The sequence below is a fragment of the Vombatus ursinus genome, unplaced genomic scaffold (assembly GCF_900497805.2).
Source record: "Vombatus ursinus unplaced genomic scaffold, bare-nosed wombat genome assembly UNPS02014807.1, whole genome shotgun sequence".
Lineage (NCBI taxonomy): Eukaryota > Metazoa > Chordata > Mammalia > Diprotodontia > Vombatidae > Vombatus > Vombatus ursinus.
The window spans coordinates 35,633,497-35,653,254 of NW_020954585.1; the positions used below are offsets into that span (position 1 = coordinate 35,633,497).

General features: G+C 35.4%; 1 protein-coding gene across 1 annotated transcript in view; it reads right to left on the minus strand.

Annotated features, from left to right (window-relative positions):
* The window catches only part of SHC3 (SHC adaptor protein 3), a 173,849-nt gene that overhangs the window by 67,963 nt on the left and 86,128 nt on the right, over window positions 1-19,758 (minus strand). Inside the window, exons 3-6 of the mRNA XM_027874951.1 lie at window positions 15,223-15,286; window positions 9,531-9,650; window positions 7,888-7,941; window positions 4,153-4,204 (exon numbers count right to left, since the gene is read on the minus strand). Of these exons, the coding sequence (XP_027730752.1) occupies window positions 4,153-4,204; window positions 7,888-7,941; window positions 9,531-9,650; window positions 15,223-15,286 (290 nt within the window). The remainder of the gene's footprint in view (window positions 1-4,152; window positions 4,205-7,887; window positions 7,942-9,530; window positions 9,651-15,222; window positions 15,287-19,758) is intronic.

Genomic DNA, 19,758 nt, shown 5'->3' on the forward strand with positions numbered 1-19,758 from the left:
GGAGAAGAAATCTCAAGATGATGAAGAGGGTCAAAGAAATAGAAAATGTAAAAGCATCAAACACAAGTATTATCTATTTTACAGTTTTGCTTATGATTAGCCATTATTCTGAATAAGAGAATAATAATAATAGCTGGCATTTATACAGTGCTTTAAGGTTTGCAAAGCACCTTACAAATATTATCTTATTTTTATCACTACAACCCTGAAAAGTAGGTGTTATTATTATTCCTATTTTATAGATGTGGATACTGAGGAAGACAGAGATTAAGTTACTTGCCCAGGTTCACATAGCTAGTTAAGTATCTGAGACCACATTTGAACTAAGATCTTCCCCACTCCACGCCCAGTGTTCTATTCACCATATCACCTGAAAAAGCTGAGAGTTTGACTGAATTACAGTCTTGGACCATGTATAAAAGGTTTCATATTGGAAGGTGACTTTCCATGATTTCTGAAGAGATGATAAGACTGGCTAAAAGCTAGATGTTCAATAATAACCACAATCTAATGGAATGGATGACAGACTGGAACTTAATTCTTTGGAAGTTAATAGACATAAAAATAAAATCTTATCTGTCTAATTAAGATTGTAAATGGTTCTGTTGGTTGAGAGATGATATAGGTTTCTGAAAAGTGCTTTCCAAACCAATGCTTTCTAAAAAAACAAATGCAATTTACCTGCTGCTTTTGGAGAACAGGGTAAGCAGGGCTTTAAAAATATATTAATAAATAAAAGATCTGTGAATGACCTAGTGGGATAAGTTTCCCAACGACTGTAGATCTCAATACCTCTGTGACTGGATAGATAAGCCCTTGCTGCTGCCTAAGGTACACAGAGGTTAAAAATGTGAATCCAGTTCTTCCGGACTAAAAGTCTAGCATTCTTCTCACAACAGCGTGCTTGCTACCTAGAGGTTTTATACATGGGAGAGCAGCTACCTCATTGGGTTCTATTCGAAGTCATACCATGATTCACTTAAGAATAAAAACAATAAATGTTTCTTTTGAGGCAAGCACAAAAATGATCAGCATACACAGTTATTTGTTTCTATCACTACTTTTGACTAATAAAGCTTTGAATCAGTTGCCATAGCAAGGGACTGAAATAGGCTAAAAGCTGCCTTATTCAGCCACTACTTAACCTACTTGCCAAGTGGAAAGATAGGGCAGTCAAGAGCAACAATGGTTTACAGGGGTGGGGAACCTGCAGCCTCAAGGCCCAATGTGACCTTCTAGGTCCTTGGGTGCAGCCTTTTGACTGAGTCCAAGTTTTACAGAACAAATCTTTTTATTAAGGGGATTTGTTCTGTGAAGTTTGGATTGAGTCAAAGGGCTGTACTTGAGAATCTGGAGGGCCACATTGGCCCTTGTTTGAAAAATCTGGTGAAAGATTAGGAACAACAGTGCTTCATAAAGCAATGAGAAACAGTACAGGAACAAACAAGTTTAAAGAACATTTTGTGAAAGACTCATTAGCAAAGTCATTCCTATAGTATTCAAGGATAAAAGTAATCCATCAATTAAACAAGTATCTACTATGTCCCAGGCACTATGCTAAATGCTAGAGATACAAAGAAGGATAAAACGGAGCCCCTGCTCCCAAGGACCTCAGTCAGAAGGGGAAGACAATGTGCAGATAACTCTATACAATCAAACTAGATGCAGGAAAAATTAGAAATAATCAAGAGAAGAAGAGCATTAGAATTAAGGGGGATCCAGAGAGGATTCCTGTAGAAGGTAGAGTTTTACCTGGGATTTGATAAAAGCTAGGGAGGCCAGGAGGTAGAGATAAGGAGGAAGAGAATTTCAGATATGGAGGAATAGCCAGTGAAAATGCTTAGTGCTGGACACAGCATGGAGATCAGTGTCACTGAATCAAAGAGTATGTGATGGGTCAGGGTAGGGGAGAAGTGTAAGGTATGAGAAATTGGAAACAGGGTGGGGGTATAAAGAGCTTTGAATGTCAAACAGATGATTTTATATTTGATCCTAGTCAAGTTAGGGTAGTTAGACTACTCCATGCTCTCCATAAGCCACTGGACTTATCTACTACTGTGGTGATAGGGTCAGACTTGTCCCTTAGAAAGATCAATTTGACAGCCGAGTGAAGGATGGAATGGATTAGAGAAAGAATGAGTCAGGGAAAACTACCAGAAAATTATTGCAATAGTCCAGGCAAAAATGCTGAAGTTCTCTAGTATCAGAGGAGAAAAGGGGGCATATTCAAGAGATGAGATATTATGAAGATAGAATCAACTGGCCTTGGCAAGAGATTGGATATGGGGAGTAAGGGGTAAAATAATGATGGGCTAGTTTTCAAGACTGAGTGAGTAGGAGTTTGGTAGTTCCCTCAACAGTAATACAGAAGGGGCAGCTAGGTGGCATAGTGGATAGAGCACTGACCCTGGAGTCAGGAGGATCTGAGTTCAAATCCAGCCTCAGACACATAACACTCTAGCTGTGTGACTCTGGGCAAATCACTTAACCCCAAGTGCCTCACCAAAAGAAAAAAAAAGCAGTAATACAGAAGTTAGAAAAAGAGAAAGGATTAGGGGAGGGGATAATGAGTTTAGTTTTTTGATATTATGAGCTTAGAATGTTTATGGGACATCTAATATTAGATGTCCAATGACTTTAGAGATATGAATCTAGAGGTTAGAAGTGAAGTTAGGGTTGGACAAATCGGTTCTTAGAATTATTGGCATAGAGATGATCACTGAATTCATGGGAGCTGATGAGATCAAGTGAAATCATATAGAGAAAGAAGAGAAGAGGAAGCAGAAGGAAGACAACAAAAAGACAAAAGATGAAAAAACTGCAAAAAAAATTCCATAACAAATTCTTAGAACTCTAATTTCACACTTCTGGAAGTGACGCTGAAGAAATCAAAAGTGGGAAAAGCAGCTGGACTACAAAGGGATAGTCCACACTGGAGACAGCACAATTCTGAGCATCTTGAAGGACTGGTTTTCAAGGTATCTGAAGGAGGATATGATATCAAAGACATGGGAAAAAAATCTCAGCCTCTATTATTACCCCCCCAAAAAATAACCAGTAGAATATCAATAACTACAAACCCATATGCTTACTTTCCCATTTATATGAAATTTTGTGAAAATAATTTACACTTGAATAAGGGATATCCTTGATGTAATTATTAAAAGAAACCAAGAACAATTTTGCAAGTATTATATCAGAAAAATAATCACATTTTTATCATAACACAATTGACCAAAAGATAAAAAGAATACAAGATCCTATTTTACTTCTTGCTTTTGGATTATAAAAAGTATCTTTTTGGTAAAGTAAAAGTATGTATTTTTGCTTTATGTAACTGCTCTCCAACAAAATTTCTCCCATGCATATGTTAAAGTTATATGATTCATTTAAAGATATAATAGATAAAAAACCTTCTTTGCAAGCCCTCTGATCATTAATATCAAGTGAGGCATAAACTATGAAGACATAAACTCCCTAAAAGTGTTCAAATAGAATCCAAGTTGAAGAATCCATGGTGAAGTCCTCCAGATGTTGCTGTTTGTGGATTTCATTATGCTGAATGCATCTAGCTGATCACTATGAATTCAAAGGATAACTGGTGATCAAGCCCCAGCATACTGAGTGAAATTCCTGAGGTAACCTTACGGAAGACATAGACAAGGATGGGTAGGCTTGCATAAATTGTCATCTATATCCACATCAATGAAATCACAGATCAACTGCAGTCTAGGTCTACTGAAGCTACTTTAAAACAAATTTTGGATGCTATCTATTACACAACTAACCTGTACCATTCTGTTATAAAACTTGAATTCCTTGAATTCCTAATAACAACTACTTTCATTTGTTATGAGTAAGCAAAAGTAACCTATGAGTAACCTAAGCATCACAGTTTATTTTTAAAACAAAAAAAACCTACAACATAAAGATATTTTTTAAAAAATTAACTCAAAGATCCAAGTTTCTCAATTCCCATTTTGCTATGCTAAAGGCTATACAATGAGACAACGTTGATTGACCAATATTATCTGTTAACAATCCTTTACTGTAGGAAAAAACTCAATTTAAAAATGAATAATTGAAATATATGATATTAACAATGTTGAATATAAAAGAGAAAAAAAGGACAAAATATCACAAGCAACATACCTCTATGATTAACAGGGTCCTTAGCTACATATGCAACATAATCTGTTGTATCCTGGAAGAAAAAAAAAGGTACAATTTCAATAAAGAAGGAAAGAGGGAAAAAGAAGAAGGGAAGGGAAAAGGAGAGGAGGAGAAATAAAAGAAACAGAAAAGTGAAGGAAGGAACAAAGGGAGGAAAGGAGGAGAGAAAGAAGGAAAGAGGGAGAGAGGAAAGGAAAGAAGAAAAGCAAGGAGGGAAAGAAGGAATGAAGGAAGGATTCCCTTGCAAAGAACATTTTTTTCCTCGAATAATTAAACCAATTAGGTGGACAGCTGGCAAATGTTTCCCATCTCCCTTTTATGAAGCTCCTTTCACAAATGTTAGTGCTGTTCAGACTATGAATAAAGCATTCTTGTTTCCTAGACCTGAAACTTTGCTTTGTCTCTTGATGTTTTTGCCTATTTCTCTCCATGGGTAAAGGGGACACAATTTCAGGAAGGCTCCCAGCCATGCTACAGAAAATGCCTGCCATAAGTTTGAGGGCATAGGGTGGGGGAAGGTGAAGGAATCTATTCTATCTTCCACTGAAACAATTAAAATATTCATTGGACAAGAAAATTGTTTCCAAGACCCACTGAGGTGAAGAAGGCATAAAAATCAATTAGAAAATTAAATATTGTAGTTCTTGTATGAGCCCTTGTTATCAGAGATTTTTCTTGAATGTTGTAGTCTATCCTTGTCCAACAGTCTCTGCAATTCCTGAGCCATATCACCTCCTCCTACCTAGTTTCCTCTTCTTTCTGCACTGCCCATACTCTGAGACCTCCTGTAACTTGAAATTTCTATACCTGGAACATTCCAAACTAGATACTTCCAGTTTCCAAGGATATCAGGAATGTAAAACCAATCAGACTTGTCTGAATAGAACCCTTTCCCTTCCTATAAAACACCTGGTTTCTCTGATCTGGGTCAACTAGGTGGTGAAGTAGACAGAGCACTGAGTCTAGAGCCAGGAAGACCTGAGTTCAAACCCAGCCTCAGACACTTACTATGTGTAGCTAGGCAAATCACTTAACTGCTCTCTGCCTCAGTTTCCTCATCTGTAAAATGGAGATAATAATAGCACCTACCTCTCAGGGTTGAAGCGAGAATCAAATGAGTTAATAATTGTAAAGCACTTAGCACAGTACCTGGCACATAGTAAGCACTATATAAATGTTAGCTATTTTTTAACTATTGTCTTGTTCACACTGATCAAGCTGCCTTGACCCTGAATCTGTTTGACTTAACCTGAATCATGGACTCAAGAGTCCCAGTGAGAACTCAGTATTTGCAAAGTCCTTGAAGAAACCCCTTACTAGATCATGTGGATTCTCACTTCCTGTGATGTCCTAAAGACCATTAGGCCCAAGGCTATCTGATAAAATCCTTGGTTACCCTCCCCTGCCTCATCCCAGTCCTGCTTTTGAGGTGTTCCTCCTAGTACTAGCATGTCAGAGTTGGTGGGTTGCCCTTCTCATGTTCCTGCCTTATTCTTCCTTGGCTATCTCCACCAGTTAAGGAAAATAGGCTTCCTTTTGGGACATGCCAAATACAGACCTAAGTCCTATTGCTTTCAGAATTGACTAGCTTATCTAATTCCATTACAAAGCAACTTTTAGTCCCAGCAATGGAACTTGACATTGTGTAAGAAACTACATCTATATCACCAATCTATTCTCAATTATTGAGAAGCTGATCGGGGAGTCTACTCAGCCCCTTTGCCCTTCCTTCTGGATCTTATCAGTATAACAATAATATGGAGGCTATGATGAGAAAGGAGTGAAACTCTGATTAGACAAACTGGTTTCATCACCAGTTACCACAACAAATGTGGAAGGGATCTGAAGCTGTTAACTAAAACAAAGATTTGGAATCATTATACATATTGCTCCCAGAATCATAGACATCTAGATGTGGAAGGGATGTTAGACATAATCTAATCCAACCCTTTCAATTTCCTCAGAGTAAAATGAGGTACAAAGAATTTGTCTAGTGCCCCAGATCATTAGTTGATAAATAGCTGAATCTGCTTTAGAAGCTAGGCTTCTTGAGTCCAATGGACTTTCCATTCCATTACCCTGCCCTTATTACAAATACCTTCACAGAGGCCACTGCAGATTCCACAGCTATAGGGTTCCCCTCCCTCTCAAAGTAGACAGATGAAGAGCAGCCCAGTCCCAGACAACATTGCATCTGGCTACATAACAAGCTTTTAAAAAATGTTCTATGTGTAATAGCGGTCAGATGAGGATCAGCCTACATTTCCCAGCATGCTGTGTGGTCAAGCCTGACTGAGCAGGAGGCCATCTGTGGCACTGGGTGATTATATCAAAGGAGTCTACACAGGTCAGGAAGTCTACAATGGATCAGGAAAGCAATGAAGATCATAGAAAATCAGAGTAATACAAAAGTACCACTTAAAGACTCAAGATTGGAGAAGGACAAAAGTTGACCCCACTTTCCAAAAAAGGGAAAGAGAACAGTATTTGCAAAAAATAGGCCAATTAACTTGACTTCAGTTTGGGGGAGATTCTGGAATGGATCACTAAAAACAATAGTTTGTGTATATCTAGACAGGAAAATGGAGACTATAAAGAGCCAATATGGCTTTAACCAGAACAAGTAATGCCAGATGAATACCACTTCTATTGTTGACGGTTACTAAACTAGGAGAATAGGAGAATGCTGTACATATAGTTTACCTAGATTCTAGCAAAGCATCTGATAAAGTCTTTCTTGGTCTTCTTATAGAGAAGTTGGAGATATGCTAACAAGTACTTTTTCATTTTTGGTACTTATATGCAGCTGATTAGGCTGAGGAAAGTCACCAGCTATGCCTCCCCTTTCCCCCACCCCCCAGAATGAGTTTATTAGATCAGTAGTCAGCCTGCATGCAGTGAAAGATGGAGATTGACTATTTCTCATTGGCTTCCACATGAATAGGCAGCTTGGCTTTTCTGGATGCTTAGAGACTCAGTGGAGTTATTTTGATCATACTTTAAAATTAAGAGAGATTGGGAACCTAGACTTCAAACAGCCTCTTTCACTAGTGTCAACCACAGCCAATAATAGATTTCACAGGAATAGAAGGTGAAGGGAAAGCAGGGAGTGGGGAGAGAGTGCATTCAGATGAAAACACGGAAAACGCAAGGCCATATTTTTGTAACTGGAGGATGGGAGAAAGAAGGGGGATATTCATGATTCCTTTCCTTTAACTACATAGTTGGACTGGAGATATGGCTTTGTTTTTCTTCTTTTTTCTCTTTTGGAATGAGTTATTAATGCATTCTATGAAATCCAGGAGGGGTCATGAGGACAGGGAGCATTTAAAAATAGGACAGCTTCTCAGGATGAAAGGGTGGCCCTGCCTAAAGGTTCAAATGTATTCTCTAGTCTATATCTACTCTATTAAAGTTCAGCATATAAATGAAAATAGAAAAGTCATTCTATCTCTACAGATTTGGTATTAAGACAAAGACAATACTTCTGAGACCTTTGACTCCTCAGCTCAGATCTTTGAATAAGGTTTAAGAATACTGAGAATTGAGTTCCCCAAAAAAGAAAAAGAAAAAAGTAGCCACAAAATATCTTATCAAACCAATAAAGATAATATCACATTTGATTTTCCATTTAGTGACATTAGATACAACTTGTGAAGGAAATTTGTGTTCCCCCCCATTCTTATACAGAACAAGAGAAAAAAATATGCTTACCGGATCACCTCCAGACGCAAAGGAAATCGACTGCATGTGATGATTTGCTATAATCTGTTAGAAACAAGAAATTTAATATTATTTTCAAATTTACTGAGAACCAATATTTAATAGAAAAAAACTAGAAATCTATTTCATTTCTTAGAAAATTTTAACAACCTCAAAAGATGAGAAAAGAGTGTTCCATTTTCAGAATAAGAGATACAAACTGTTAATGCAATTTCTTAATGATATATAGCACAACAATGAGCTCCAGAGCCATTCTGAGTGTTGGTCTACACATGGGATACCTGGGAGTTCCCTTCTCCACTAATGTTAGGGTGGTTACTACCTTGGGTTGTAAGGGTAACCCTGTGGTCTGCATGTCTAACAAGTTCACAAGCCCTATCAGTGTACATTCCAACTTTCCATTACCAACCACTTGAAGCCATCTCCAATTGTATGTGTATCTGGCCACTGAACCCAGATGGCTCTGGAGGAGAAAGTGAGGCTGGTGATTTTTCACAGCCTTTCATCACTTAAATCCAATTCACTTGCATGTCATGGCATCACCTCCATGATGTCATGGTCTTCTTCAAGAATGAATGACAAACAACAACCAACCATCTTTGATACATTTAGCTCTTAAGGCATTTACTAAGATGGAATAGTTAAAATAAAAGCTACAAAACATAACTCCCATAAATCTGAGGTGCATACCCCCACAAATACACATGCCATTTATGGGAAGAGTAGACACAAACTTTGAGTTCGGTGGCAGTAAGGCACATTTGTAAGGAGCACATGTGCCAAGACAACTCAAAATCCAGAAGTACATGGTGTAGAGGTCTTTCCTTCTTTGTTCATTTCTCTCTCTGGCATATAATTGCCAGTGCCAATAGCCCTCTCTTGAGTTCTTAGCCAGCTCCCTTCTTTACCAGAAAAGGGACCAACCAGAGATCCCAGAAGCCACTTTTTCTTCTGAGTGACTGCTTTTTTGTTTATGTCTATCTGGAGTGAATGTCTCTACTCCCTTAATTATACTTCTAACTCTCTCAAATGGCTTGCTGGGATATCTCCCTCTGAGCAAGTTTCTGGTAGACAACACAGCCAGTGAGGGGAAAATGAGGGAAATCTCCTTCTCCTCTACCCTTCAGGGTGTCCTCCACAAAGGACTCTGGAGCCTGTACTCCACCAAAGTCATTAACTGACTGCCCTTTGAAGGTGACCCAGGATTGTGCCCATCTTCTGTCAGCCAATGGGATTGCTCCTTCTCAGAGGACCAGGGTATAGACATATCTTTACAATTAATGTAACACACTTTCTTAACACTGTATTATATTTTGTACTTTCTGGGTTGGGGTAGAATGAGCAAAGATAAGCTTTGAATCCTGATGAAAACTTTGGAAGAAAACTCATTGAGCATTCTGTTAATCTGTCATTTTCAACTAAATTGATACTACTTTATCACAAAAATTTTTACATTAATTTGAAAGATTGTTATACACATACACACACACACACATACATATGTGTGTGTATGCTTGTGTGTATGTATATATGTATTACCATTGTAATATGTACCTTCACATGATACCTTAAGAAACTATCAATTTAGTGAACTTTCAATAATGGATATCAGGAAGAAATTAGAACTCACATACCTGTTTTGAATCAGGTGTCATCAGGTTTAGGCTAGTGGTGGATATATTCAAGGTTATGTTCATCCCTGCAAACTGAAGGTTACTCTTTCCCAGGACGTTGGATAAGACTTTCCGTGGTGGCTGTGAAATCAAGCAACAGTATTTTAGTTTTTTACCAGTCTATGACTATCACAATGAAAGGGCCTCCTGGTGGCATCTAGTTGACAATGTTTAAATCTAAAAATATATAAAAGCTGAAGTCTATTCTTAACATGGGCAAAGTTTAACCATAGATTTACACTTCATCATAAAAGTTAAGAGAAATCACAAGCAAATGTCATATCAAGTTCAACTGAAATAAAAGTGTAAATAAATGTAAAACATGTAAGAGAACAACTTACATGAACAATCAAAGAAGAGTACAAAATTTAGAAAGCTGTGATGGGATGAAACTTTGCTATATGACTATACTTGAAATAAGAACAGGCAAAAAGCATATATCTAATTCACAAGATTGCTATGAGAATCAAATGAGATAATACCTGTAAATATCAAAACTAAACATAGACACGCCATGTGACATAACATGTAAATTTATAAAGTAAAATTAATTAATGCAATTCCAAAACAAGGTAAACTGTAACATAATGGTAGGAGACTAATGTTCCTCCCTCAGAGCTAGGCAAATCCAAAAGAAAGATAAACAAAACAGAAAATTAAAAATTGGACAAAACTATTTACGAAGTTAAAGCTGAGCATCTTATGATGCCTTTTGAATGGGAACATTAAGGAATATAAATCTTTCCAAGCATCACAAGGTATATTTACAAAAATAGACTACATGCCAGGGCATGGAGAAATGAAAAATAAAGTAAAAAAGCAAAAATACTAAACAAATCCTTTATAGTCCATAACTCAATAAAAATAAGTAATAAATAAGGTAACAAAACAAAATGTAGGACTGAAAAGAGATAACAATGATAGCCTTAAAAATGAATAAGTTAAATTATATGGATTCTATGAACAAATCATGAAACAATTAATAACTAAGTAAAAAAAATTGTAATGGTAAGAAAACATAGGAAAACTTATTGGAGATAACAGTCTTTAGAGAATAAATAAATATATGAAAATACATCTTTAAAAATAAAAAGAATAATTGAATATGAAATTTTAGAATTATAAATCAATTAATAAACAAACCCAAACTAAACATAAACAAAAATTAGAGTAAAAAATGATGAATTAAAAATCAAAAATATTATAGAATTGATCAATGAAAATATGATTCTTCAAAAAGACTAACAAAATAAATAAATGTTTAGTTAATCTAATTCAAAAATAGAGATAAGGATCAAATTACCTAGTAAAAAAATGAAAAAGTGAAATAACAACAAAGGAGATTTTTTTAAATTATCAGAACCAAAATAATTTATCAACAAGACTAAGAATATCAAAGAGATAAAGAGTTATCTACAAAAATATAAAACACCAGGATTAACATGATGTGATCATTTACTCCAATTTTGGGGAAAAAACTTACTGGGGGGAGGGGAGAGAAACTCTGGTTGAGATTAATTTACAACTGAATTTTGCAAACTTTTTAAAAAAAGTTTAATACTTATATAACACAAATTATTTAAATTAAATATGAACAAAAAGACTAATTTTTTATAAAAAATGTCTATTATGATTATGTTGGATTTACACTAATGAGGCATAAAATAGTTCAATGTTAAGAAAAATATTAACTACAATTAAAAACAAAATACAGCATACCATGTGATTTTATCAAAAAATGTGGAAAAGGTCTGTGACAAACTATATCATTTCTAATATGATAAAAACTATATCAAAATCCAAAAGCCTAAAACCATTATTTTAAATGGAAGAACACTAGAAGCTTTCTCAATAAGTATAAGAGTAATGCAGGAATGTCCCCTTTCCTCTCTACTCTAAAAATGCTAATTATGCCAATAAGAAAAGAGCAACAAATCAAAGTATAATTTTATAGATAAACAGGGAATAAAACTATCTCTTTTTTGCTGCTTGCATGGTAGTTTACCTATAAAAACCCAGATAATCAGGAAATAAATTAACCAAGAAAAATAATAACTTCAGTAAAGTAGCAATATACAAAATATGCACACAAAACATCAGTATTTCTACATAACAATTTAAAAAATATGGGGAAATTAAATTTAAAAAGGAAATTAAATTGGCATAATAAGGGAATTTAAAAAGGGAAATCCCATTCAAATTCTACAAAATGCATAAAAAAATCTGGGAGTCAATGTACTAACACACACTTGAGATATGTATGGTAATAATTTCAAAATTCTTTCTAAAGAAAATTACTTAAGGAATTATTGAGATAATCAGTATTCATTGTTGATCTATATCAATATAATAAAAATTGTGATCATACCTAAGTTAGTTTGTGGATTTAATGCTGCAGTAATTCAAGCAACCAAGTGGATATTTTATAAAGCTTAGCAAAATAATAGCAAAATTCATATGGAGGAACAAATAGACTAGACTCTCCAGGGAAATAATGAATAATGCAAGACTGAAGAAGCAATAGTGCTTTCAGATCTCAGATTCTGCTACAAAGCAGTAATCATCAAAATTGTTTGAGTCTATTTGAAAAACAGAAAAGTGGATTAGTGGAAAATTCTAAGTAAGGGAGATTCACAAACAATTGAATTCAATAACCAAGTGTTCAATAAAACTAACAGCATAAGTCTGGGGCAGCGGGAGAAGCATAATAACTTGACAAAAACTACTGGGAAAACTACAAAGCAGATTGGCAAAATTTTAGTGTACACTAACAGCTTACACCATATACCACAATAAGCTGAAAATAATTATACTACCTGAATAGTAAGGTTTACATAATAAAAATTAATTATAATAATGGCTAGAGGGAAAATTCTTAACCAGTCAATGATTAGAGGTAATAACAAAATAGCTTGTTTTGATTATATGAAATTGAAAACCTTTTACGTGGACAAAATCAAGACAATTAAAAAGAGAAATTTGTAGGAGGAAAAATATTTGAATCAAATATTTCTGGTATGGGTCAGATTCACAATACATGGGGAAAAAATACAAATTGTCAAAGAATATGAACAAACAGCTCTCAAAAAAAGAATTACAATTCCATTAGCAATAAATTAATATATCTGATTGTTTCTCAACCTCCCCAATAACAATGTTTCATTGTCAGGGGTTTTTTGTAAGTTTGGTAGGTATGAGGTAATACTTCTAAGTTATGTAATTTTTATCTATTATTATTAGTGATATAATATCATCATGTAATATATAATACTATATAATATTATAAGATTAACATATAATAATATATTATTATTTGTAGCTATTATTATTAATGATTATTAGTGAGATTGAACATTTTTTTCAAGTGTTTACCAACAATTTCTATTTGGTCTTCTGCAAAATGATCACATCCCATGACCATTTATACATTAGGGACAGGAAATTGTCTTGATAAAGTTAAAACAGTTCTTTACATATTTTATATGCCAGGTTTTTATCTGTCATTTTTGCTATATTTTCCCAATATTCTCTCTTTTTTTCAACATATCATTCTTATGTTATGATTCTCTTAGACTTTATTCTTTATTCTTTCTCTCTCTCTAGATAGTTCTACAGTTCTCATTTTACTCAAGTGGTCCTCTATGTAAAGTGATTTTTATGTAAGGTGAATGTTCCTCTACCCACCCATTTCACTTAGTCTATATAACAAAGTCTATTAGCTTACACTTAGGAGATGGTTCACTTTTCCCCTTAAGGGCAAATTTGCTGACAACCATGGTGAAAATTTAAGGATCACTATTGAACACAGGGGGAAGTACAGTATCACTCACTGTCTGTAGACATGTGGGAACTTACTTAGAGATGCTTCTTAGCTCACTCACACCATTTATGATGCTTGCATTGTACAACGCCTGCTTTGCATAAAGAATTTTCAAAAAAAATTTTGAAATGCATATTTCAGAATTCTTTACATAAAGCCAAATTTGCAAAATGTGAATTTATGTAAAGTGAGAACATGTGGGTATAGCTACAGAGAAATTGCCTATGTCATGTAACCAACTACATCTGTCTTGTCCCAATAATTCTTTCTATTTAACAAAAACAAAGTCAAATCTTGATTCTTCTGTCTGGCCATTTTTCTGTCTTTTCTGCTAGATCTACGTCCTATTCTCTAATTGGGGGTGTACTCCAAAGCTCTATCCTGGGCCCTTTTCTCTTCTATCTCTAGGTGACTTCATCAGCTTCCATGGATTCAATTATCACATCTATTCAGATGATTTTCAGATCTATATGTTCACCTCTATCTATTCTCTCTCGTGAACTGCAGTCTTATGTCACCAATTGCCTATAAAATATATTTCCAACTGAATGTCCTATAAGGATCTCAAAATAACAGGTATAAAACTTTATACATAATCTTTTTATGTACAAAAACTTTTTACATAATCTTTCTTTCCAAACCCACCTTTCCCAGTTTTTTTAGCTAATAATTTCATTGTTAGGAATATACCTTAGGAATATTAGTTTGGCTAACTAAGCTGTTGAGAGAAATTTGTAGGGTAACATTCCTTGGAACCAAAAAAAACCCAAACAAACCTGAAAGGAATTATGTGTTCCTTTATATATTTAATAATAGTAAATTATGGATTAAAGAAATTGTATATTAATGAATATGATAATATGGTAAAGATCAACCAGAATGGGGATCATGAAGAGATCTGGAAGGAACTTTTTGAAATAATTCTAAATGGGGGGGAAGCAGAACCAAATTAAGGGGTACAGTCTTAACTACCACATGTAAACAGAAAAGTAAACGGAAATGTACAAAGAAAGACTATTGGAGACTTAAGGGAAGCAACTAAAAAATTAAGACTTTCTGTGTTGAAATTTATTTATTTAAGTGTAAAGGAAGCTGAAGTAGTTATAGTGATGACTAATATTGTTTGTAAAAAAATTTAAACTGTTATACTAAAAAAAAGAATTACAAGCTCTTAACAATCACACAAAGCATTGCTCCAAATCTCTAATAATAAGAAAAATGAAAATCAAAACAACTCTTAGGTTTCACCTCAAATCTAATAAATTGGTAAAGCTGACAAAGATGTGAATAGTCTGTGTTGAAGGAACCGTGTAAAGGAAGACATTGGTGCATCTGTGAATTTAAAGTGCAAAGTGAAATAAGAACTAGGAAAATAATATATATAATGAGAAATAATGTGGGTGGAAAGAACAACAACAAAAATAAATGGAACACTAGGTAATTATAATGACCAAACTTGGCCTCAAAAAGAGATTAAAAAATACACCTTCCTCTCTTTTTTGCAGAGGTAGGAGACTTTGGATATGAAACATTGCATTTAACTATTAGAGCTGATAAATGTGTTGGTTAGTTTTCCTTTCTTCTATCTTCTCGTGCTTTGTTAAGAAAGGATGGCACGCTGGGTACAGCAGGGGGAAGGGCTATATTTAGAAATAAGGTTGATACAAAAACAAAAGATACCAATTATAATTTTACAAAAAATTAAAATGTGGTCAAACAAAGAAAAAATAATTCTTTTGTGGGGAAAAAAATAGCTAAAAAGATAGAAGAGGAGATAATTCATTTAGGACAACAGTGAGGAAGAAAAATTTTTTTAAAAAAAAGGAACAGTACCTTCTGTTTTCTGAAGCCTCCTTTGGCACCAGGTACTGCTTCACAAACACGGCTGATAGCTTCCCTTAAAAGAAAGAAGAAAAAAAAAAGCCTCTGTATCTTAATCGTGTGTCAAGCACGGTTACAAATATGGAGATTTTTGTGCTTAAATAGGTACTGGCTACCTAGTTACTTTGTGAGAGACATTATGACTCAAGATAAAAGATCCACTAATTAACTAACAGTTAACTGAAAAGGCTCATTGAAAAGCAGATCAAAGCCTCTGTTTAACTATCTCTTAGATTTCCTTAAGTAAATGAATCTCAGATGTCTGTTATAATATGCATCTGTGTCATTATATCATATACTGAGTTTTCAGGTTGGAGGGAGATATCATTTTTTGAAACTAAGACATATTCTCCATTATGTTATCAGTATATATTCCCTTACCTAGTCAACTTCTAACCATTCTTTTTCCAAGTGGGTGAGAACATTATTTGAAAAATATTTACCTTCATACTTAGTTTTTCACAATGTGACTACTATGGAAGTATTTTGCATGACTACACATCTATAACCCGTATCAAGATGCTTGCCTTTTCAATGAGAGTGGGTGGGAAGGGAGAAAGGGAGAAAATTTGCAACCCAAAGTTTTAAAAACACATGTTAAAAATAAAAAAAAATTACCTTCTCTATTTTATCAATATGCCTATACTTAATGCAATACCTGCTTAGGTAGGCTTATCATCTTCATGCCCCAGTAATTTCCACGGGAACAAAAAATGCAGTGTCTTAAAGCATTAGCTTATATAACGGGAATTGCCAAAAGGTTGTTAAACACGATGCCAAGTGGAGCATTTAAAACTTAGAACCAGCGCTGCTTTTGGCACCACACCAAAAAACCATGCAACAGAGGTAAACCAAGACACAATACTAGAGAGGTACACCCGGGCTCCCGTCCAAAATTCCAGACTGGGTGATTGCTGTTAGAGGCTGGCAACATCTGAACTTCTGGAAAGCAACTCACCACAAAGAAAATCCTGCCTGAGATGCAGCATGAATAGTAAACTGGCAGTGCTAATGCTATACCACTTGGCCATAACCTATCTTTGTAGCTTCACTGGACATTATTCCTCTGCCCTCCCCCACCACCCTGCACTCTGTGATCCAATCAAATCATCTTTCCTTTTGCATCTCACACCAGACACTCCATCTCCTATTTCTATACCTTTGTATTGACCATCCCATATTTAAATTTAATACTCCCTCCTTACTTCAACCTGCGTTTCTCTTCCTTTCAGGTACAGCTCAATCACCATCTATTACAAGAAGCCTTTTCTGATCATCCTGATTAACAGCATCCTCCCCTCAAAACTACCCTGCCTTTAAATACTTTATGTGTATTTATATTTCTTAAATTTATATTTATACTGTATATATTTACTCAAGTTGTTACCTCACACATTAGAATGAATGCTCATTATGAGTATGGATTGCTTCATTCTTTGTATTTGTGTTCCCAGTGCCTAGAATAGTACCTGGCACATAGAAGGAGCTTAATAAAAGGAGGTGTTTATTGAATAAATGATTGCTTGATAGAAGTGACCTTAGGCCACAGCTCAGTGCAAGGAGATTTTGAAGAACTCTGAGGGAACTCCAAGTGATCTTCTAGCTTCATGGTTCATTTGATTAACCAGGAAGTACTTACTACAACTACAGAGCTTAGAGGAAGTATAGTAAGATTGTTTATTTACACAATTTATGACTGTGATGTTGGAGTTGGGAAGGAAATAAACAGTAATCATTCTAGGTTCTAGGTTGGTGAACAAAATACCTAAAAAATCTCCACTGAGGGAAAAGTCATTCCCTCCTGAGACACTACATTTTGGAAGTAAATTCCTAAGTATATTATGCCACCAGAGATTAATATAGAACATTGTAATTGATTATTTCATAAATGGTATCTCAGTGATTGAATACTTCAACACTTCAAGGGTTTGTAATTTCATTGGTATAGGCACTCCCTCCATCATAGAAGATATGTTACTAGGTGGTCATGGAAAACTTCAGTGTCCAAAGAGTTAATCACCTATCCTCAGACCATGAATGCAACTAGACTGGTCCTCAAACTCCTGACTTTTCAAGTTGGAAGGCTCACCAGAATCTATGGCTAATGTCCACAAGAATTAGCTTTTGAAAACTCAGAGACATCTTCACTGTAAACAGCACAGTAAGGCATCAGATGAGGACTTTAAGCAAGCTAGAATAATTTACATGAATAAACAGTTTATTCCCTTGGATTCCCTACAATAAATTTAATGCAAACATTGCATCACTGATATGTCGCATCTGATCATGGGTAGGTTTTTGGTACTGTTTAATTGCATCTGCCAAAATTTATTTAATATTTTTTCTATCAGTATCCCTTAATGATATTAGTCTATAGTGCTCTTTATTAATTTTGTCTTTCCATGGTCTGGGGAACAGAACTATACCTTTCTAATATAAAAAAAAAATTGGGCAGAATATTGCCACCTTTCTGTATTTCTGGAAAAAATTTATATTGTGTTGGGAGTATTTATTTTTGGAATGTCTATTCTTTGAAATAATTTGTGAATCCATCTGGTGTTGGTGTTTATTGATGTGCAAGTTCATCAATGAAATGTGTGGTTTCTTTTTCTGATGTTGGTTTATATTATATATTTGATATTGGTTTACATTATGTATTTATTGTTTGGTCCATTATTAGATATTCATTAATTTCTTTTATGTTTTCAGTGTGGTAGGTATATAATTAATATAATATTATCTTTAATTTCCCTTTATTTACTTCATTATTCTCCTTTTTCTCTTACCATCCCCTTTCCCCCTCTCCTGTCCTAAGACCATCCTAGAACCATCCAGGAAGGCAAGGCAGCAGGAATAGCTTCCACCTCTAGGAGCAGCCTCCCAATTTGCCTTTCCCATTCATCCAGGTTGCTTTGACTGATTATAGGATTTGGATGAGGTAGATGATAGTTAGCACTTCCATTTCTTCTGATGATATGGAGGACCACCAGGACTCTGCCCTGCCTCTATACATTGAAGTTCCACCCCCACTCCAACCCCAGAACTGTCATCTTAACTACTTATGTATTCTAGGGACCTCTGGGTGTTTCCACTTGCAACACTCCAGGATTTCCAGGACTTTCATCTTCCCCGCAGCTAAACTTTCTTTTATGTGTTACCACTCTCAGTTAGAATATGAACTACTTCAGAGCAAGAGCTATCTTAATTTTTCTATTTATTTCCTCCAGTGATAAACCAGGCCATGACCTCTACTATGCTATACTCTTCTCTCAATCTCAATCCCTTGGTGAAGAAAGTTTACTCTAGCCTCTATTCTTAAGCCACTTGTTCCCTTATCCTATTTCCAGTCTCACCATGTCAAACCCCAAACCTGTATTATTCCTATCATCTGCTCCCTAATTCTCACTCACTTGCTACTGAAGATAACTTGAGGAAATCACAAAATCAGTGTGACTTGGGTCCACTACAAGTTTATGCTAACTAATTTCAACTGGGTCCTCACTGCAGCAAAGCAATTCAACTATTTCTCTCTAATTAAATATCTATCTCACTCATCATAGAGATGTTCAAAACTTTCTTTTCTCAAATTTCTCCTTACCTCCCTACAACCTTTACCCCTCAACTGATGATATAACCTCATGCTTCACTGAAAAAATTGGGGCCATTCACCAAGAGCATCCTTCTTGACCTCTCTGCAGCATTTGACAATGCTGACCCCCCTCTTCTCCAGGATACTCTCTCTTCTCTAGTTTTTTCACTCTGTTTTTTTCTTGCTTCTCTTCCTAACTGCTCCTTCTCAGTCTCTCTTGCTGAATTTTTATCCATGTCTTACCCATTATCTCATCACTTACCATGGGTTTTGTTATCATCTCTACACAGACAATTCCTAGATCTATTTATCCAGGCCTAAGATTCAGTTCCACATCATTAAAGGCCTGTTGGACATTTTGATGTGAACATCCATAGGCAACTCAAATTTATCATGTCCAAAACAGAACTCATTATCTTTTCCCCAAACCCACCACACTTCTAAACTTCCCTATTACTGTCAAAGGGCCCCCGTTATTTTTCCAATAATCACCTAAAGTCACAAGCTTGCCATCATCCTTTCCTTCAGTCCTTTTATACACCTTTTATATCTAATTGGTTGCCAAATTTTTACAATTTCTTTCCCTACCTTTCCCTCTCTTGCATCCATCTCTTTTTCTCTATTCACATAACCACCACCCTAGTTCTGGTTCTCATTACCTTTGTCTTGGACTAATTGTAATAGCTTTTTAATTGTAGTCCTTCAGGTGGAGGGAAGGAAGGCAAGCTACCTGGCTAGAGAAGAATCAGGAAACAGCCAATGGGAAAATGGTGGGCTAGAGAAGTGTAGTAATCCCTAGCATGTGTAGGTCCCTTTCCATTAACTACTAAGGGGTGGGGAATCTGGGGCCTTGAAGCCACATGTGGTCCTCTAGGTCCTCAAGTATGGCCCTTTGACTA